This window comes from Anomaloglossus baeobatrachus, chromosome 3 (genome assembly GCF_048569485.1).
Source record: "Anomaloglossus baeobatrachus isolate aAnoBae1 chromosome 3, aAnoBae1.hap1, whole genome shotgun sequence".
Classification (NCBI taxonomy): domain Eukaryota; kingdom Metazoa; phylum Chordata; class Amphibia; order Anura; family Aromobatidae; genus Anomaloglossus; species Anomaloglossus baeobatrachus.
In genome coordinates, this window is record NC_134355.1 from 681679650 (window position 1) to 681703067 (window position 23418).

Below are 23418 nucleotides of genomic sequence, written 5' to 3' on the forward strand. Positions count from 1 at the left end.
AGAAAGGAGTCAGGACATGCAGAGCATCGCATGTATGATAGAAAGGAGTCAGGACACGCAGAGCATTGCATGTATGATGGAAAGGAGTCAGGACACACAGAGCATCACAGCTATGATAGAAAGGAGTCAGGACCCGCAGAGCATTGCATGTATGATAGAAAGGAGTCAGGACACACAGAGCATCACAGCTATGATAGAAAGGAGTCAGGACCCGCAGAGCAGCACAGCTATGATAGAAAGGAGTCAGGACACGCAGAGCATCGCAGCTATGATAGAAAGGAGTCAGGACCCGCAGAGCATCGCAGCTATGATAGAAAGGAGTCAGGACCCGCAGAGCATCGCAGCTATGATAGAAAGGAGTCAGGACCCGCAGAGCATCTCAGCTATGATAGAAAGGAGTCAGGACCCGCAGAGCAGCACAGCTATGATAGAAAGGAGTCAGGACACGCAGAGCAGCACAGCTATGATAGAAAGGAGTCAAGGCACGCAGAGCATCGCAGCTACGATAGAAAGGAGTCAGGACACGCAGAGCATCGCAGCTATGATAGAAAGGAGTCAGGACACGCAGAGCAGCACAGCTATGATAGAAAGGAGTCAAGGCACGCAGAGCATCGCAGCTATGATAGAAAGGAGTCAAGGCACGCAGAGCATCACAGCAATGATAGAAAGGAGTCAGGACCCGCAGAGCATCGCAGCTATGATAGAAAGGAGTCAGGACACGCAGAGCATCGCAGCTATGATAGAAAGGAGTCATGACACGCAGAGCATCGCAGCTATGATAGAAAGGAGTCAGGACAGGCAGAGCATCACAGCTATGATAGAAAGGATTCAGGACACGCAGAGCATCGCAGCAATGATAGGAAGGAGTCAGGACCTGCAGAGCATCGCAGCTATGATAGAAAGGAGTCAGGACACACAGAGCATCGCAGCTATGATAGAAAGGGGTCAGGACCCGCAGAGCATCACAACTATGATAGAAAGGAGCCAGGACATGCAGAGCATCGCAGCTATGATAGAAAGGAGTCAGGACACGCAGAGCATCGCAGCTATGATAGAAAGGAGTCAGGACACGCAGAGCATCGCAGCTATGATAGAAAGGAGTCAGGACACGCAGAGCATCGCAGCTATGATAGAAAGGAGTCATGACACGCAGAGCATCGCAGCTATGATAGAAAGGAGTCAGGACAGGCAGAGCATCACAGCTATGATAGAAAGGATTCAGGACACGCAGAGCATCGCAGCTATGATAGAAAGGAGTCAGGACACGCAGAACATCACAGCTATGATAGAAAGGGGTCAGGACACGCAGAGCATCGCAGCTATGATAGGAAGGAGTCAGGACACGCAGAGCATCACAGCTATGATAGAAAGGGGTCAGGACCCGCAGAGCATCACAACTATGATAGAAAGGAGCCAGGACATGCAGAGCATCGCAGCTATGATAGAAAGGAGTCAGGACACGCAGAGCATCACAGCTATGATAGAAAGGAGTCAGGACACGCAGAGCATCACAGCTATGATAGAAAGGAGTCAGGACACGCAGAGCATCACAGCTATGATAGAAAGGAGTCAGGATCTGCAGAGCATCGCAGCTATGATATAAAGGGGTCATAACATGCAGAGCATCGCAGCTATGATAGAAAGTAGTCAGGACACGCAGAGCATCGCAGCTATGATAGAAAGCAGTCAGGACACGCAGAGTATTGCAGCTATGATAGAAAGGAGTCAGGACATGCAGAGCATCACAGCTATGATAGAAAGGAGTCAGGACACGCAGAGCATCGCAGCTATGATAGAAAGGAGTCAGGATCTGCAGAGCATCGCAGCTATGATAGAAAGGAGTCAGGACATGCAGAGCATCGCAGCTATGATAGAAAGGAGTCAGGACCTGCAGAGCATCGCAGCTATGATAGAAAGGAGTCAGGACACGCAGAGCATCACAGCTATGATAGAAAGGAGTCAGGATCTGCAGAGCATCGCAGCTATGATAGAAAGGAGTCAGGACATGCAGAGCATCGCAGCTATGATAGAAAGGAGTCAGGAGACGCAGAGCATCGCATCTAAGATAGAAAGGAGTCAGCCTCACCTAGCAGATACATTATGTGTAAGATCTTCTGATCTTGTCTCGGGCAGATAACACAGGATCCTTCCTTGGTCTGATGAAGAACCAGAAATGAGCAGATGACCTTCACCTTCACTTTAGACCTGACTTTTCAGACCCTCCATGCTGTGATAGAATATGTCCACTAGAGGGCAGTGTCTACCCAGCAGAGGGGGCAGCGCTCCATGAACTTTGCTCTGAAGTTGAACATATGATTTTGGGATCTGCACATTTTAAGGACTCATCAATACAAGCATTTTTTTCTTTAAGGGGAGGTTTCATTGTGCAATCTGTCAAATAAGAAATAAACCCCCTTTTTTCACCCTTCTGCAAAACAAGGTGACCGCAAAACTCAACTTCTTAGAAATTCCAGCAGTCAGAAAGTTTGTCAGAAGAGTCGCAGAGGAGTAAAGACATCAGCAGAGGCACGGTGGCCCCTGGACGGCAGCCTGGGACCCCACACAGGACTATATAGGGCAGCAGGGACCTGGGATCACATCCGGCTCTGCAGGTGAGCATTGCATGCCGTGGACCCCTGAGGGCAGGACATGTGGTATATAGGGTACAAGGACTGTATGAGGACCTGTAGGACATGAGTTATATAGGGTATGAGGACCTGTAAAGGCAGGACATGAGTTATGTTATATAGGGTATGAGGACCTATAAGTGGATAACATGAGGTGTATAGGATATGAGGACCGTATGAGCAGCTGTATGGGCAAGAGATGAGGTATATAGGGTACGAGAACCTGTGAAGGCAGGAGATGAGGTATATAGGGTATGGGCACCTGTAAAGACAGGAGATGGGGTATATAGGGTATGAGGACCTGTCAGGGCAGGACAAGAGGTATAAAGGGCAGGAGGACCGTATGGGGACCTGTCAGGGCAGGAGATAAGGTATATATGGTATGAGGACCGTATGGGGACCAGTCAGGGCAGGAGATGAGGTATATAGGGTATGAGGACCGTATGGGGACCTGTCAGGGCAGGAGATGAGGTATATATGATATGAATACCTGTCAGGGCAGGAGGTGAGGTATATAGGGTGTGAGGACCTGTAAGGACAGGAGATGAAGTATATAGGGTATGGTGACCTGTCAGGGCAGGGGATGAGGTATATAGGGTGTGAGGACCTGTCAGGGCAGGAGATGAGGTATATAGGGTGTGAGGACCTGTCAGGGCAGGAGGTGAGGTATATAGGGTGTGAGGACCTGTTGGGGCAGGGGATGAGGTATATAGGGTGTGAGGACCTGTCAGGGCAGGGGATGAGGTATATAGGGTGTGAGGACCTGTCAGGGCAGGAGATGAGGTATATAGGGTGTGAGGACCTGTCAGGGCAGGGGATGAGGTATATAGGGTGTGAGGACCTGTCAGGGCAGGGGATGAGGTATATAGGGTGTGAGGACCTGTCAGCACAGGGTATGAGGTATATAGGGTGTGAGGACCTGTCGGGGCAGGGGATGAGGTATATAGGGTGTGAGGACCTGTCAGGGCAGGGGATGAGGTATATAGGGTGTGAGGACCTGTCAGGGCAGGAGATGAGGTATATAGGGTGTGAGGACCTGTCAGGGCAGGAGATGAGGTATATGGGGTGTGAGGACCTGTCAGGGCAGGGGATGAGGTATATAGGGTGTGAGGACCTGTCAGGGCAGGGGATGAGGTATATAGGGTGTGAGGACCTGTCGGGGCAGGGGATGAGGTATATAGGGTGTGAGGACCTGTCAGGGCAGGGGATGAGGTATATAGGGTGTGAGGACCTGTCAGGGCAGGAGATGAGGTATATAGGGTGTGAGGACCTGTCAGGGCAGGGGATGAGGTATATAGGGTGTGAGGACCTGTCAGCGCAGGGGATGAGGTATATAGGGTGTGAGGACCTGTCAGGGCAGGGGATGAGGTATATAGGGTGTGAGGACCTGTCAGGGCAGGGGATGAGGTATACAGGGTGTGAGGACCTGTCAGGGCAGGGGATGAGATATATAGGGTGTGAGGACCTGTCAGGGCAGGGGATGAGGTATATAGGGTGTGAGGACCTGTCAGGGCAGGGGATGAGGTATATAGGGTGTGAGGACCTGTCAGGGCAGGGGATGAGGTATATGGGGTGTGAGGACCTGTCAGGGCAGGGGATGAGGTATATGGGGTGTGAGGACCTGTCAGGGCCGGGGATGAGGTATATAAGGTGTGAGGACCTGTCAGGGCAGGGGATGAGGTATATAGGGTGTGAGGACCTGTCAGGGCAGGGGATGAGGTATATAGGGTGTGAGGACCTGTCAGAGCCGGGGATGAGGTATATAGGGTGTGAGGACCTGTCAGGGCAGGGGATGAGGTATATGGGGTGTGAGGACCTGTCAGGGCCGGGGATGAGGTATATAAGGTGTGAGGACCTGTCAGGGCAGGGGATGAGGTATATAGGGTGTGAGGACCTGTCAGGGCAGGGGATGAGGTATATAGGGTGTGAGGACCTGTCAGAGCCGGGGATGAGGTATATAGGGTGTGAGGACCTGTCAGGGCAGGGGATGAGGTATATGGGGTGTGAGGACCTGTCAGGGCAGGGGATGAGGTATATAGGGTGTGAGGACCTGTCAGGGCAGGGGATGAGGTATACAGGGTGTGAGGACCTGTCAGGGCAGGGGATGAGGTATATAGGGTGTGAGGACCTGTCAGGGCAGGGGATGAGGTATATAGGGTGTGAGGACCTGTCAGGGCAGGGGATGAGGTATATAGGGTGTGAGGACCTGTCAGGGCAGGGGATGAGGTATATAGGGTGTGAGGACCTGTCAGGGCAGGGGATGAGGTATATGGGGTGTGAGGACCTGTCAGGGCAGGGGATGAGGTATATAGGGTGTGAGGACCTGTCAGGGCAGGGGATGAGGTATATAGGGTGTGAGGACCTGTCAGGGCAGGGGATGAGGTATATAGGGTGTGAGGACCTGTCAGGGCAGGGGATGAGGTATATAGGGTGTGAGGACCTGTCAGGGCAGGGGATGAGGTATATGGGGTGTGAGGACCTGTCAGGGCAGGGGATGAGGTATATAGGGTGTGAGGACCTGTCAGGGCAGGGGATGAGGTATATAGGGTGTGAGGACCTGTCAGGGCAGGGGATGAGGTATATAGGGTGTGAGGACCTGTCAGGACAGGGGATGAGGTATATAGGGTGTGAGGACCTGTCAGGGCAGGGGATGAGGTATATAGGGTGTGAGGACCTGTCAGGGCAGGGGATGAAGTATACAGGGTGTGAGGACCTGTCAGGGCAGGGGATGAGGTATATGGGGTGTGAGGACCTGTCAGGGCAGGAGATGAGGTATATAGGGTGTGAGGACCTGTCAGGGCAGGGGATGAGGTATATAGGGTGTGAGGACCTGTCAGGGCAGGGGATGAGGTATATAGGGTGTGAGGACCTGTCAGGACAGGGGATGAGGTATATAGGGTGTGAGGACCTGTCAGGGCAGGGGATGAGGTATATAGGGTGTGAGGACCTGTCAGGGCAGGGGATGAAGTATACAGGGTGTGAGGACCTGTCAGGGCAGGGGATGAGGTATATAGGGTGTGAGGACCTGTCAGGGCAGGGGATGAGGTATATAGGGTGTGAGGACCTGTCAGGGCAGGGGATGAGGTATATGGGGTGTGAGGACCTGTCAGGGCAGGGGATGAGGTATATGGGGTGTGAGGACCTGTCAGGACAGGGGATGAGGTATATAGGGTGTGAGGACCTGTCAGGGCAGGGGATGAGGTATATAGGGTGTGAGGACCTGTCAGGACAGGGGATGAGGTATATAGGGTGTGAGGACCTGTCAGGGCAGGGGATGAGGTATATAGGGTGTGAGGACCTGTCAGGGCAGGGGATGAGGTATATAGGGTGTGAGGACCTGTCAGGGCAGGAGATGAGGTATATAGGGTGTGAGGACCTGTCAGGGCAGGGGATGAGGTATATAGGGTGTGAGGACCTGTCAGGGCAGGAGATGAGGTATATAGGGTGTGAGGACCTGTCAGGGCAGGGGATGAGGTATATAGGGTGTGAGGACCTGTCAGGGCAGGAGATGAGGTATATAGGGTGTGAGGACCTGTCAGGGCAGGGGATGAGGTATATAGGGTGTGAGGACCTGTCAGGACAGGGGATGAGGTATATAGGGTGTGAGGACCTGTCAGGGCAGGGGATGAGGTATATGGGGTGTGAGGACCTGTCAGGGCAGGGGATGAGGTATATAGGGTGTGAGGACCTGTCAGGGCAGGGGATGAGGTATATAGGGTGTGAGGACCTGTCAGGGCAGGGGATGAGGTATATAGGGTGTGAGGACCTGTCAGGGCAGGGGATGAGGTATATAGGGTGTGAGGACCTGTCAGGGCAGGGGATGAGGTATATAGGGTGTGAGGACCTGTCAGGGCAGGGGATGAGGTATATAGGGTGTGAGGACCTGTACCGCTGCAGCCGGAGCGACGCTGTAATACGACCTGTCATCATGTGTAGCAGGTGCCGGCTTCAGAGCTGAGCTCCTTTTAAGTGCGTGAAGATCTCGCCTCCGCTCCTCCATGAAGCTTACAGGGCTCCTCCAGTTGTACATAAATCTTTATCCTTGTTATGTAACAAATTTTGCAACTTTCTAATTGGTATTCTGCTTTTTTTTGCTTTTCTTTTGTTAAAATTCTTATACCATTTTCTTGTTGTCACTGAATGAAAACAGTTTCATCTACATTCAAAAACTGGAACTGCCTAATATTCCTTACAGCTGTGTGTATGATACAATTGTGTCCAGTCTACACAATGATCTGTGAGCGAAACTATCAGCAGTGTCAGCTGCACACATCTCTCCTGTTCAGAGAGTTTGTCACAATGTATCAGTCTACAGTGTATATATTAGTGATGAGCGGGCACTACCATGCTCGGGTGCTCAGTACTGGTAACTAGTGATGAGCGGGCACTACCATGCTCGGGTGCTCAGTACTGGTAACTAGTGATGAGCGGGCACTACCATGCTCGGGTGCTCAGTACTGGTAACTAGTGATGAGCGGGCACTACCATGCTCGGGTGCTCAGTACTGGTAACTAGTGATGAGTGGGCACTACCATGCTCGGGTGCTCAGTACTGGTAACTAGTGATGAGCGGGCATTACCATGCTCGGGTGTTCAGTACTGGTAACTAGTGATGAGCAGGCACTACCATGCTCGGGTGCTCAGTACTGGTAACTAGTGATGAGAAGGCACTACCATGCTCGGGTGCTCAGTACTGGTAACTAGTGATGAGTGGGCACTACCATGCTCGGGTGCTCTGTACTGGTAACTAGTGATGAGCGGGCACTACCATGCTCGGGTGTTCAGTACTGGTAACTAGTGATGAGCGGGCACTACCATGCTCAGGTGCTCAGTACTGGTAACTAGTGATGAGCGGGCACTACCATGCTCAGCTGCTCGGTACTGGTAACTAGTGATGAGCGGGCACTACCATGCTCAGCTGCTCGGTACTGGTAACTAGTGATGAGCAGGCACTACCATGCTTGGGTGTTCAGTACTGGTAACTAGTTATGAGCGGGCACTACCATGCTCAGGTGCTCAGTACTGGTAACTAGTGATGAGCGGGCACTACCATGCTTGGGTGTTCAGTACTGGTAACTAGTTATGAGCGGGCACTACCATGCTTGGGTGTTCAGTACTGGTAACTAGTTATGAGCGGGCACTACCATGCTCGGGTGCTCGGTACTCGTAACTAGTGATGAGTGGGCACTACCATGCTCAGGTGCTCGGTACTGGTAACCAGTGATGAGTGGGCACTACCATGCTCAGGTGCTCGGTACTTGAAATGAGCAGGTTGGAGGCTCGGATGGGCACGACTTGGATGCTGAGTCTCAGGGTACATTATGATGTCCTATAGACAGGTATATAACCATTGTAAGGATGATATACATATCTATGGGGGGAACTCACATGAGGGGATACTCGTATATAGAGGCACTGCCTGTTTAGGACACTCCCTTTATATTGATAGTCAGATAGTATTAGTGCCACCGTTGCGCTCCTGTCCTGGCTCTGGTAGAGGAGGGCGTTTCATGTACATGTGGGGTGTAGACCCCTCGCATTAGTTGGGGTCACCGGCGCTCTCTCTGTGACGCCTCCCTCCCCGGGGGCCGCCAGTGTCTCTCCTCCATATTGACTTCCGTTCATTTCCTCATCTCTTCATCCTTCGGTTCAGCTGTAATAACATGATAATGGCCGCTTCCTCGTGTGGGAGCTTCTCAGCTGGAATATCTCTCAGATTAATATTCTTCGTGGTGTCCGAGGAATTCTCAGGAATTTCGCTCTCATTTCCTTTCATTTTGGCTTGGTTATCACATAGTTACTTGCCGGAGTCCTCTCGGCCCTTCTGCTGTGCAGCCGAGTCTCTGCTCATGGTCTCCAGCTCATACGGATACTGGTGTAGACCGGTGACATCAGAAGGCACGTCTACAGGTGCCAACATCTCGCGTTCCCATGATTACTGGGGTAGACCAGTGACATCATAAGCCACGTCTACAGGTGCCAACATCTCGCGTTCCCATGATTACTGGGGTAGACCAGTGACATCAGAAGGCACGTCTACAGGTGCCAACATCTCGCGTTCCCATGATTACTGGGGTAGACCGGTGACATCAGAAGGAACGTCTACAGGTGCCAACATCTCGCGTTCCCATGATTACTGGGGTAGACCGGTGACATCAGAAGGCACGTCTACAGGTGCCAACATCTCCTGTTCCCATGATTACTGGGGTAGACCAGTGACATCATAAGCCACGTCTACAGGTGCCAACATCTCGCGTTCCCATGATTACTGGGGTAGACCAGTGACATCATAAGCCACGTCTACAGGTGCCAACATCTCCTGTTCCCATGATTACTGGGGTAGACCAGTGACATCATAACTTACATCTACACGTGCCAACATCTCCCGTTCCCTTGATTACTGGGGTAGACCAGTGACCTCATAAGCCATGTCTACAGGTGCCAACATCTCGCGTTCCCATGATTACTGGGGTAGACCAGTGACATCATAACTTACATCTACAGGTGCCAACATCTCGCGTTCCCATGATTACTGGGGAAGACCAATGACATCACTAAGCAACATATTTAGTTCCCATGGTTACTGGGGTAGACCAATGACATCATAAGCCACATCTTGAGGTGCCATGGCAACTGGTATAGGCCGCTGACATCACTCAGCCACGTCTTGAGTTCCCACGGTTACTGATGCAGACCAATGACATCATAGGCCACATCTACAAGTGCCATGGCAACTGGTGTAGGCCATTGACGTCACTAAGCCACGTAGACCTTGAGTTCCTACAGTGACATGATAGGCCACATATACAGGTGCTATGGCAACTATTGTAGACCACAAACATCACTACTACAACATCTCGTGTTCCCATGGTTACTAAGGTAGACCACTGAGATCATAAGCCACATCTACAGGTGCAATGGCAACTATTGTAAACCATGGACTTCACTAACCAACACCTTGCATTCCCATGGTTACTGGGGTAGACCAATGAGATCATAAACAACATATTGAGGTGCCATGGCACCTGGTGTAGCTGTGTACATCACTAAGCCACATCATTAGTTCCCGCAGTTACTGATGTAGACCAGTGACATCATAAGCCACATCTGCATGTGCCATGACCACTATCGTAGACCATGTACATCACTAGGACAACATCTTGTGTTCCCATGGTTACTAAAATAGACCAGTGACATCATAAGCCACATCTTGAGGTGCCATGGCAACTGGGGTAGGCCATTTACATCACTATGCCACGTCTTGAGTTCATTCGGTTACTAATGTAGACCAATGACATCATAAGCCACAGCTACAGGTGCCATGGCAACTGGTGTAGGCCATTGACATCACTAAGCCACGTCTGGAGTTCCCACGGTTACTTATGTAGACCATTGACACCATAAGCCTCATCTACAGGTGCCATGGCAACTGGTGTAGGCTATTGATGTCACTAAGCTATGATTTGAGTTACCACGGTTACTGCAGTGGACCATAGACATTACTAAGCCACATGACAACTGGTGTAACCCAACGATATCACCACTGGGGTCCATTTCAATGTTCTTGGCCCATAACGTCCCAACTCACCCTCAGGTCTCTCGTCTTCTCTGCTCGCAGAGTCTTCCACACCCTGTTATGAGCCCCTGCTGTGTCCTCTCTTCGCCGTTTGTACTTTCTCCTTGTTGGTGTCTGTGACCTGAGCTCTGTCTCTATATCCTCGTGGTCTACACCGCAGCTCAATGTATACGCCATATGTGACGCCCTGGCCTAGCCAGTTAGTCACAGACACAACATCATACACCCCCCCTTCCCTAGACAGGTCACACCAGTCACACATTAAACCCTTGTTGCCACTTTCCAGAGTTGATGTCCACACCAGGTGGGGTGGAGCCAGGCGGTTGACCCCGCCAACCGAGGAGTTCACAGGCCTGGAGGCGGGAAAACACAGTAGTCAGTTAGAGTCCAGTTGTGGGCAGCAGAATATGAGGAGCGAAACTGTTGGTGTCTGTGTTGGAGCCCAGGCACTTCCAGCAAGGTCGGCAGATGGTGGTGGCCGTCTGCAGGAGTTGGTGACGGTCGTCAGGAACTGTAGGACCGGGGTCGGGTGGTGGCCCGCCGGTCCTGAACCGGGGAGCTGATTGGAGCCAAGCACCAGGCAGGGTACTCAGACCCCCGACTAGGCTTGAAGCCAACCTTTAGTCAAATTTTCTGATTGCGGTCTGGACCTCAGGGGTTCATTCCCACCAAAGTCCCAATTGAAGGCAACAGACCAACCGTTCTGGATAGGTGCCACCGCCAAGGGCCAGAGATCCAAAGGGCCAGCGTCTGCAGGCAAAAGGGCTCCTCCGACACGTACACGCCGGGGAGCGGACTACCGGTGCCCATGCATCGGAGTCAAGATACAAAGCACAGGTGCAGGGAGACGACAGCCACCACCAACCCATCCAGGGAAAACACCGCAGCCGGCTGCGGGCCCCGTCCATCCAGCCGTTTGGTTTACCAGAGACTCTGTCCATCTGTGTCTGAGTGAGTACACCTGTGCCATCCGGCACCGTGCTGCGCTGCACCGCAACACTGCACCCTGCGAACCCCATCCTACGGCAACCCTCCCAGCCTACCGGGGCCCGGGACCAACAGCCCCTACCCACGGAGGGGTCGACACCTAGCTGCTCCCCGCCATCGCTCCCGGGAACCCCGTCACTAGCAGTGGTGGTGTCCACCATTACCACAACCCGTGGGTGGCGTCACGAACTCTATACATCCCAAAAGAAATCCAATTCCATCCCCTTTTCACTCGAGGGCGAGGAGCGCTGCTCGAGCCCCGGGTCCGGCCCCACTCGAGCCACCGAGGAGAAGGCACCGGATCCGAGCGCGATCTCCCCGAGCAGCCACCGCGACGGGGAAACCGGCCCCCACCCCCGACACATACTGAAAGCAAAACCTCATGGAACAGAGGGCATTAATACTGAGAATCCCAATGGCGTCCTGTACAACCCAGATCCCCGGGGGCCACTGCGCCCGTGCGGCCCCAAATTTCCCAGGTTTCACTCTCCGCTGACTCCGGCTAAAAATAAACAGATTTAGAAATGGAAGAAAATTGAATTTCGATCTTTAAACAAACAACGTCCGTTCTTTGTTCTGTTTACACGAGACCGAGTATAATGTTCTCTCCTCATCCTAACAATATAATGAGAAAAACTCAATTTATAGGGTTTAACGGAACAAGAAATATCAGAAAAAGTAAACAATTCTTAATAAAATGATCGAGTTACAGAGGTTGTGATGACATCATAAAGCCACAATGGACAGAGAACAGCTCACACTATGGCTCTACACTGGAAAATAAGCCCTATGTACTATAATACTGCCCCTATACACAAGAATATAACTACTATAATACTGCCCCTATACACAAGAATATAACTACTATAATACTGCCCCCTATATACAGGAATATATCTACTATAATACTGCTCCTATGTACAAGAATATAACTACTAGAATACTGTCCCTATGTACAAGAATATAGCTACTATCATACAGCCCCTATGTACAAGAATATAACTACTATAATACTGCCCCCTATGTACAAGAATATAACTACTATAATACTGCCCCTATATACAAGAATATAACTACTATAATACTGCCCCCTATGTACAAGAATATAACTACTATAATACAGCCCCTATATACAAGAATATAACTACTATAATACTGCCCCTATGTACAAGAATATAACTACTATAATACTGCCCCCTATGTACAAGAATATAACTACTATAATACTGCTCCTATGTACAAGGATATAATTACTATAATACTGCCCCCTATGTACAGGAATATAACTACTATAATACTGCCCCTATACACAAGAATATAACTACTATAATACTGCCCCTATATACAAGAATATAACTACTATAATACTGCTCCTATGTACAAGAATATAACTACTATAATACTGCTCCTATGTACAAGAATATAACTACTATAATACTGCCCCCTATGTACAGGAATATAACTACTATAATACTGCCCCTATGTACAAGACTATAACTACTATAATACTGCTCCTATGTACAAGAATATAACTACTATAATACTGCCCCCTATGTACAAGAATATAACTACTATAATACTGCTCCTATACACAAGAATATAACTACTATAATACTGCCCCTATACACAAGAATATAACTACTATAATACTGCCCCCTATATACAGGAATATATCTACTATAATACTGCTCCTATGTACAAGAATATAACTACTAGAATACTGTCCCTATGTACAAGAATATAGCTACTATCATACTGCCCCTATGTACAAGAATATAACTACTATAATACTGCCCCTATATACAAGAATATAACTACTATAATACTGCCCCCTATGTACAAGAATATAACTACTATAATACTGCCCCTATATACAAGAATATAACTTCTATAATACTGCCCCTATGTACAAGAATATAACTACTATAATACTGCTCCCTATATACAAGAATATAAGTACTATAATACTGCCCCCTATGTACAAGAATATAACTACTATAATACTGCTCCTATGTACAAGGATATAATTACTATAATACTGCCCCCTATGTACAGGAATATAACTACTATAATACTGCCCCTATACACAAGAATATAACTACTATAATACTGCCCCTATATACAAGAATATAACTACTATAATACTGCTCCTATGTACAAGAATATAACTACTATAATACTGCTCCTATGTACAAGAATATAACTACTATAATACTGCCCCCTATGTACAGGAATATAACTACTATAATACTGCCCCTATACACAAGAATATAACTACTATAATACTGCCCCTATATACAAGAATATAACTACTATAATACTGCTCCTATGTACAAGAATATAACTACTATAATACTGCTCCTATGTACAAGAATATAACTACTATAATACTGCCCCCTATGTACAGGAATATAACTACTATAATACTGCCCCTATACACAAGAATATAACTACTATAATACTGCCCCTATACACAAGAATATAACTACTATAATACTGCCCCCTATGTACAGGAATATAACTACTATAATACTGCCCCTATACACAAGAATATAACTACTATAATACTGCCCCTATACACAAGAATATAACTACTATAATACTGCCCCTATACACAAGAATATAACTACTATAATACTGCCCCTATGTACAAGAATATAACTACTATAATACTGCCCCTATGTACAAGAATATAACTACTATAATACTGCCCCTATGTACAAGAATATAACTACTATAATACTGCTCCTATGTACAGGAATATAACTACTATAATACTGCCCCTATGTACAAGACTATAACTACTATAATACTGCCCCTATGTACAAGAATATAACTACTATAATACTGCCCCTATGTACAAGAATATAACTACTATAATACTGCTCCTATGTACAAGAATATAACTACTATAATACTGCCCCTATGTACAAGAATATAACTACTATAATACTGCTCCTATGTACAAGAATATAACTACTATAATACTGCCCCTATACACAAGAATATAACTACTATAATACTGCCCCTATGTACAAGAATATAACTACTATAATACTGCCCCTATGTACAAGAATATAACTACTATAATACTGCCCCTATGTACAAGAATATAACTACTATAATACTGCTCCTATGTACAAGAATATAACTACTATAATACAGCCCTCTATGTACAAGAATATAACTACTATAATACTGCCCCTATGTACAAGAATATATCTACTATAATACTGCTCCTATGACATTCTGACATAATGACACATTCTTCGCTTTGTTTTTGGCAGAATCACATGCTTGTATCCTAACCTTAGTGCACTGTAAGAACAAATTACATCGTGACTTTACTTTTTTTTTTTTTACTTTTGGTGAATTACCGTTTGGTGCTCGAGCACTTTATTAATTACATTCCGTATCTGTCAGATAATGGATCTCTCTAAAGGTTTATTGCATTTTTGTGTGAAAATTTGTTTTTCAATATTTTTTTTATTAAATGATTTAAAAAGTTTTTGGAAAATCATAACAAAAAAACATAATTTGACGAAGATGTGAAATCAGCCAAGGGGTAATTAAATTGTGGAGTCTTCTATTGTTTGTCTTTGACTTCGTGGAGATGTAGACATCATCCATTGATGGTCGAGTTCCTGGTCCTCTAGTTCTTGTATCTATAACCTCGATCACCTCTATAGTTTGGACCTTGGGGTGAAGTAAAAGGCAAAGCTTGATTCAATTTTGATATTAGTTAGCACCGTCCTTTTCCTTAACACATGGAGTTAAGGGTCAAGGGGGAAATATTCCGTAAAATCCAGAGGGATACAAAGTTAGGCATGACTTGAATGCCACCCTATAAAAGTCAACACTTGGACAGGGGTGTTAGCTCTATGGAAAGAAGAATTGGGTATAGCCCACAAAACCGTCCCAAATTTTGAGGAACATTCCATTGTTTTGATGTTTGGTGCATCCCTTAATGTAGGGTTATCGTTGGCAATCACCCAAATGTTTCCCTCGCCTTCGGCATGTCACCCAATCCATAATCTATTCCTCTGGGGCTCTTCAGATTGAAATTTATGATACAGGATCATCATACGTGTCTAATCTATTCCAATTGTCTATTCCAGGTAGCATTAATTAACCAACATGGACAATAAGGCTATGTATCTTCATACGTTTGACGAAAAAGAAAATGGCTCAGTCTTAGAGGAAACATTCGATGGAAAAAATCTGTCCAAGATGAATCTGTGTGAAGAAAGTAAGTACTGACTTTTCTTACAAAATGTGGTTGGCCCAATAGTGACCCCCAGACTAGATAAAGACCTTCAAGGGGAGTTTTATGGAAGTCAACTTCATATACAGGTGTAGACCATGGTAATGACCCCAAATATGGGTTCTCAAGGGGGAATTCATGTCTTCCTCCTCAAAATAGGGACTATGCACTGACTTCAGCAAAGATGCTCAATGTCTAAGACAGAGTTCCAGCCATGTCTTCCTCCTCAAAATAGGGACCATGCACTGACATCAAAAGAAATGGTCAATGTCTAAGACAAAGGTCCAGCCATGTCTTCTTAAAATAGGGAGCTGCGCACTGACATCAGTAAAGATGCTCAACGTCTAAGACAGAGGTCCAGCCATGTCTTCCTTCTCAAGATGGGGAGCCGCACACTGATATCAGTAGAGATGCTCAATGTCTAAGACAGAGGGCCAGCCATGTCTTCCTTCTCAAAATAGGGAGCTGCGCACTGACATCAAAAGAAATGGTTAATGTCTAAGACAGAGGGCCAGCCATGTCTGCTCAAAATTGGGAGCTGCGCACTGACATCAAAAGAAATGGTCGCGGGCAGAGGAGGGGACGCTGCGCTTTCCCACTGCTCGGGTCCGGCTGCTGCTGCTGTGGCTGCTGCTCGGTGGTGGCTTGAGCGGTGGGCCGGATCCCGGGGACTCGAGCGGCGTTCCTCGCCCGTGAGTGAAAAGGGAATTTGATTGTGGGGGATTTGGTTATTGTCCGTGACGCCACCCACGGTTGTGGTGATATTGGTGACACCACCGCTGCTCTGGATGGGGATTCCGGGAGCGATGACAGGGAGCAGCCTGGATGTTAGTTCTCCCCTCCGTGGGTAGGGGGTTGACTGTCCCGGGGCCCGGTGATGGGGTAGGGATGGATGGCAGGCGGGTTACGGGGCCTGGCGAGGTGCAGGGTCGCAGGGGCAGCGCTGTGCCGCACGGCACGGTGGTACTCACTCAGCCAATGATGAGGACACAGTTCTCGGTAAAACACACGGCTGGATGGACGGGTCCCACAGACGGCTGCGGTGTTGTTTCTCCCGGCAGGTTGGTGATGACTGCGTTTCCCTGCACCTATGTACTGTAAACGGTTCCAATGGGTTCCCACCGGTAACCCGGTCCCCAGCTTGGATATGGGCTGGAGGAGCCCCTTTTGCCCGCAGGCTCTGGCCCTGGGAACTTTAGCCTTGGCGGTGACTGTGTTTCCCTCTCTCGGTTGGACTGTTGCCTTCTGTCGGGACTTGGCTGCTGGGAAACCCAGGAGGTTCCCTTCGCTAACGGATTTGGCAAATTCACGGCGACTCCTAGCCTTGCCGGGGTCCGCAAGCCCCTGCCAGATGGTACTGACTTCTCTTTGTGTACCGGTCCGGTACTGCCGGGCCACCGCCCGTCCACGGTCCTTACGGTAGACAACGATAGGCCACTCCTGCAGACGGTCACCACCGTCTGCCAACCTTGCTGATTAGTCCGGGCCACACACCCGGACCAACTTCTGTGTGCTTCTTTACCACTTTCCTCCTTCCTCTCACTTTCACTTCCTAACTGAAACTCTGACTCTCTTCCCGCCTCCAGGACTGTGAACTCCTCGGTGGGCGGGACCAACCGCCTGGCCCACCCCCTGGTGTGAACATCAGCCCCTGGAGGAAGGCAACAAGGGTTTTGTCTGACTTCGGTGTGCCTGACCGGGAGTGTGGGGTGTGTTGGTGTTGTTCTCTGTGGCCCCTGGCTTGTCCAGCCATGTCTGCTCAAAATAGGGAGCTGCGCACTGACATCAGTAGAGATGCTCAACGTCTAAGACAGAGGTCCAGCCATGTCTTCCTCCTCAAAATAGGAACTATGCACTGACATCACTAGCGATGCTCAATGTCTAAGATAGAGGGCCAGCCATGTCTTCCTTCTCAAAATAGGGACTATGCACTGACATCAGCAGAGATGCTCAATGTCTAAGATAGAGGTCCAGCCTTGTCTTCCTTCTCAAAATAGGGAGCTGCGCACTGACATCACTAGCGATGCTCAATGTCTAAGACAGAGGTTCAGCCATGTCTTCCTCCTTAAATTAGGGACATCAGTAGAGTTGCTCACGTGGAGAATATTCTTTCACATTTGCTCATATGAAATTGGTTTCTACTCAGCATTGCTTATTCTCCATAGCGCACCATGTGGCCTGGAGTGGTACTGCAAGTAGTACATTATTTTTATCTAAGGCTTTGTCATAATTTGTAGAGTTATCACCCATAATAATCTTTCGGCAGTGTCTGCATTTGGCCCCCCTCTAGCTCCGGTTCCTTCCGTATCCCTTATGTGTGACCTGATAGGTGCAGATCTCCATACGTTATTGATAACATTTCTACCGCTTGCGTCATGTGGCTGATATGAGGGTCTCGGGGGCCCCCTCATGCAGTTCCCCAGGTTTCATCAAATTGCATCTTTCCCGGGCTGTCATTACGTTGATGTGGATCTGGTTAAAGTTATGCAATAATTCACATAAAGGGGGGCCGTGTACTCGACTCAAGGCTACAAATAGTGTGAAAATTAGTGCGCGAGCCAAAAAAAAGAAATCTTTAGCCCTTAGACACCTAGAGAAGAGCTGTGTCCTCTGGATGCACATGGAGCTGGCTGGCCGGAGCGCTGGTATGAGGGAACGGATCGCAGCGCCCACGTCGGCCATTCAGGAACAAGGCGAGCTGGTCTGGTGTAAACATGAGTGAAGCCAGCAGCGTCTGACACGGCGGCTATTTATACCCTGCGTCTCACCGGTGACTTCATTCCACAGTTATTTATATTATTTGCAGGCCTCCAAATTAATACTCGATGTTCAGGCCTCAGCAGGCACCAGATTCATCATCTATACCATTTATTGAAGAGGTCCCCATTATAAAAAAGGAGGTCGCCCTTACCTCCATCCATGCTCTGCTCACATGCATGATGTGTCCACCAGTTTGGCCAGTCAGGTTCTCATTGGGTAGTGGACCACCGCCACAATCGAGGTCCATTGGGTTTAGCTATGGGCCACCCATACTTCCTGCTCCGTTTTACAGGTGTCCACAGAGTTTTCCACCCTCTAAATATATAATTTGGACACTAAGGGCCAGTCTGATGATGGAGTATCCAGGTACCAGACATGGCAAGGAACGTTGCTTTCCACTGATCCTGAGACTTCTGTGGTGCCTCGGAGAGTTACTCCAGAGGTTCCCATCTCCTTCCAGTAGCTTCCATCATGCTCCAGGAGCAGCACCCTACATAAACATCATGGGCCCCCATAGCAAAAGTTCTAATAGCCCATCTCCCCCAAAACATTTGGAGTAGACAGTTTGATATCTCCAAACCTTCTAAAACAGTGAGGGACACATATTGTGGCATGTACATGGTAGTTATGCCAAAACTGAGGACCCATAGTGTTCTCACCCACTACTGTGGCCCTTTCATAGCCCGTATTAAATATAATGCCCCCTAAACATCCCCCACACATATAAAAAATGATACTCCCACAGTGACTCCCCCACCTCACCAAATGCACAGTATTGTGACCGCACAGTGACTCTGGCAAAGTATGATGCTACTGTGCATGTGCAGGGCTGTATCCAGGGAGAAGGAGGTGCGATTGGGGGGCTCTGTCGGGCCTCCAGATGCGGTGGTCCAAGGTGTCTCCCAGGTGGCATCATTTTGCTGCTCAGTCCTTTGACCCAGCTGTCAAGTTGACAGCCGATTTATAGGAGGTGCAGTGCGCTGGTTCCCAGGAATACGTTATACTCACTTCTTTCAGGTGCGAATACAATTGAAGCCCTGGCTGCTGGCACTTCTGGGTCAGGGCGACAATTAAGTGCTCCAGGGAAGCTGAATAAATCAATGATTTAGTGTAATGGGGGGGATTTAATGTCACAGGCAGGGGATGAATGTGGACATGAAATAGGGAGCAAATAATGGTTTCAAACACAGTATGGCGAGCAGGGGAAGTGCGGACACAGTATGGGGAGTGAGGGGCATGTGTGCTGACACAGTATGGGGAGCGAGGGGGAGGGAGAAATATGAAGACACAATATGGGGAGCAATGGGGGGGGCTTGCATGAAGAAACAGTATGAGAGGGGGATAGGTGCGGACACAGTCTGGGGAGAGTGGCTTGTGATGAAAGTCTCTGTGATTGGAAACTTTTGAGTTCTCACAGCGTGTGCACTTCACACTGTCAGGATTGTCTGGTGCTGGCGGTTAGAGCGGGAAGTCATGAAACCCTAAATAAGCACTTTACATACATGCAATCACATACTGTGACGCCCTGGACTATCAGGTCGTTACAGGGTATTGTGCAATCTGCCCTTCTGTGCAATATCCAGCTGGGTCCCCAACTTATGGTGTTGCCAAAACCAGCTAATCAAAATCCTAGGAACACTCTGCACCACACCCACCAGACACACCAGTGGACGGCCTGAATGGAATAGGGTCGCCCACTTGGGGGGTTGGTAAGGGGATGTCAGGAGTGTCAGGAGTAAGCCAGTGTAGTGTTGGAGGTGGAGAGAGGAGGTCAGGAGCCGGGCTCCTTGGAAGTAACTAGGTGTGGCTAGTAGGAGCTGGACCCCCGGTCGCAGGGGATCGTGACAAGGGGCACGGTACTGTCGAGGAGGACAGCCGGCAGCCTTGTACCATCACTGGGCTGGGACCAGGGCACGACAGGGTACGTAGACCCTAGGTCAGGGAGTAGCTTTAGGCGTCCTGACAATTCACCCGACGAGAACGGAGCCTTCAAGATCCGCTCTCCACCCGCTCCAAAATTGGGATACTAGCGCAACGAGGGGGGATAGGACTTTCCACAAAACGGTCCAGAAAATCCCAAGCGTGAACCCTGAGAGCAAGCTCCCACAGTTAGCCATAGTGGGGAGCGGGACCCGATTAGTTTTACGCTACTGGGGCCAACTAAGAAGTAGACTAAGTGCCAGGGAGAAGGTCACAGATCATCAGGCAACACCACCGGGGACGGGACCCAAACTAGCTCCCCTCAGCGGCAGCGGTGTCCAGAACTTTGGTTTACCAAGTTATCGGTGTCAGCTTCATGAACTGAGTGAGTATGCAAGTGGCCATGTCATCACCCAACGGCACTTCCCGACTCCATCACCGAGTCCCGGGGCATCCGCCCTACCCGTGGAGGGTCCTAACATCTGGCTGCCCCGTCACTCCCCAACGGCAGTGGTGGTAATCCACCTTACCACACACCACGGGTGGCATCACGAACTTTAAATATACAATCCCCTGTAAATACCCCCTTCATTTGAGTGGCCGCACGACCGCCGGGTCCGGACACCCCTCGAGCCACCGCGGATCCGGATTCGAGCAGCCCGGCTGATGACACGGGGGCAGCACAATACCAACTAGACATGTGTGGCCTTGTCAATACAAGTGACTTGAGCAAGGCTGGGCACGACTAGTCGGAATGTGGCCAGAAATATAGAAATTTCATGACAGTTCAATCTTTCCGCTAATATGGGGGAATCTGAAAAGTGTGCTCTGTGCCCGCGCTGTGAAAATAAAGAATTCACTGTAGGTGACTTCAGATTTTCATCACAAACCTGGACAAGCCCTTTGATAAAATGAAGCCCTGCAGCATGCCCAATCTTAACAGCGTGTAATATACTCACTGTCAGGATTCAGCTCTGCTTGCTGGTTTCAGCAGTAATCACGTGGACACACTACTTACATGCAATTTTTATACTTAGTCACATGTCACGGCTGTCTCTCTACATTATGAAACTAGTGACAGATTCAGGGGTAGAGACCCTATTTCTATGTAAAACTCTCAATATTGAATGTAGTTTACTTTCTTTTGGCGTGTAATGGGTTAATGTCAGTTTCTCCTTGCCAGCAGCTTACTCATTACCTCTCCTCAGGTATTTCCGGTTTGGCACAATTCCCAGCCCCTATATATACCCACTTATCCCTGTAGAGGGCGCCGGTTATACTGAATCCTCAGTCTGAGACTTGGCCTGGAGGTGGAAGGAGCTGTTGAACCCTTTCTGTCTGTTGTGGTGTCTGACTGCAGCCAAGAAGTTGGAGTTTATCCTTTGTTGAGTCACCTGTTTACTGGTGTGTTGTTTTTGTGCAGCGCTAGGACTAGTGATCCTTACCTGTCCGCTCATTAGCCAGGGACTATTGTAGGGTCAGCTCGTCGGCAGGTGACTAACTGTGAAAATCCCATATGAGAGGTCACATGATGGCTACCCAAACTGCGTCCGGGAGGAGTGGGGCTGACAAAAAGAATTCTTACCCCCAGTGCCGGAAAACCTAGATGCGCCTTTGACATCTGATAGCATGTCCTAAAATTGTCACAAAGTAAAGTTTTCTTTGCTATACAAAAGTCTCCCTCTCAGCTGCACAGACTTGTTTATCTTTTCCCATTAGAAACATGCATTTAGAAAAAAGTTCACTAGAAATGATATAATTTCAGGGTAAAACAAGCCCCATAATAGAGAACAGGTGCAGAAATGGAGTCAGATGGCGACTCGTAGAAAACATATGGGCCCTGGGGTCAAAGCAAGGCAAACTCAAAGGCTAAGGGTACTTTGCATGTTGCGACATCGCAAGCTGATGCTGCGATGTCGCACGCGATAGTCCCCGCCCCCGTCGCAGGTACGATATTGTGTGATAGCTGGCGTAGCGAACATGATCGCTACGCCAGCTTCACTTGCACTCACCTGCCCTGCGACCGTCGCTCTGGCCGGCGACCCGCCTCTTTCCTAAGGGGGCGGGTTGTGCGGCGTCATAGCGACGTCACACGGCAGGCGGCCAATAGCGGCGGAGATGAGCAGGATGTAAACATCCCGCCCACCTCCTTCCTTCCGCATATCCTACGGAAGCCGCAGTGACGCCGGTAGGAGATGTTCCTCGCTCCTGCGGCTTCACACACAGCGATGTCTGCAGCCGCAGGAACGAGGAACAACATTGGACCGTCGCGTCAGCGTAATTATGGATTACGCCGACGCTGCACCGATGATACGATTACGACGCTTTTGCGCTCGTTAATCGTATCATCTAGGCTTTACACACTACGATGTCGCATGCGACGCCGGATGTGCGTCACTTTCAATTTGACCACACCGACATCGCACCTGCGATGTCGTAGTGTGCAAAGCCCGCCTTATGCTCCAAATCTGCGTTACTCACCTCTCCCAGATCCAACGTCAGGCGCTGCTTTCTCTTCTTCTCTGTTCTTCAGGGTGCACATCTCTGATGTATCAAACCTTGTGACAAACACTGACTTGCTCAACTCTGCTGCATCGCTGAGTTATGCTACATTGCCACAGTGAGTCTACTAACTTACTCACCTCTGCTACATCACTGGTCTCTGCTATAACACCACAGTGAATGTCCTAATCTATTCAACTCTTCTACATTTCTGGGCTTTGCTATAATACCTCAATGAGTCATCTAACTTGCTCAACTCTGCTACAATGCTGCACTCTGCCATATAGCCACTGTAAGTCCCCTGAAATTCTCAACTCTGCTACATCACTGCTCTCTGCTATAATGCTACAGTGAATGTCCTTATCTATCCAACTCTTCTACACTACTGGGCTCTGCTATAACGCCTCAATGAGTTATCTAATCTGCTCAACTCTACTACCATGCTGCTCTCTTCCACATAGCCTCAGTGATTCTCCTGAAATTCTCAACTCTGCTACATCACTGGTCTCTGCTATAACGCCACATTGATTGTCTTGAGCTCAATGAGTCATCTAAACTGCTCATCTCTGGTACAACGCTGCACTTTGCTACATTGCCACAGTGAGTCTCCTAACCTACCCACCTCTGTTACATCACTGGTCTCTGCTATAACATCACAGTGATTGTCCTGATCTATTCAATGCTTCTACATTGCTGGGCTCTGCTATAACACCTCAATAAGTTATCTAACCTGCTGAACTCTGCTACAATGCTGCGCTTTGCTACATCACTACAGTGAGTCTC

The 23418-nt window shown here is 48.8% G+C and overlaps 1 protein-coding gene across 1 annotated transcript in view; it reads left to right on the forward strand.

Moving 5' to 3' along the window:
• Positions 1 to 2413: 2413 nt before the first annotated feature.
• SCARA5 (scavenger receptor class A member 5) overlaps positions 2414 to 23418 on the forward strand; it is a 332968-nt gene continuing 311963 nt past the window's right edge. The window contains exons 1-2 of the mRNA XM_075341303.1: positions 2414 to 2612; positions 15308 to 15438. Of these exons, the coding sequence (XP_075197418.1) occupies positions 15327 to 15438 (112 nt within the window). The 5' untranslated portion in view covers positions 2414 to 2612; positions 15308 to 15326. The remainder of the gene's footprint in view (positions 2613 to 15307; positions 15439 to 23418) is intronic.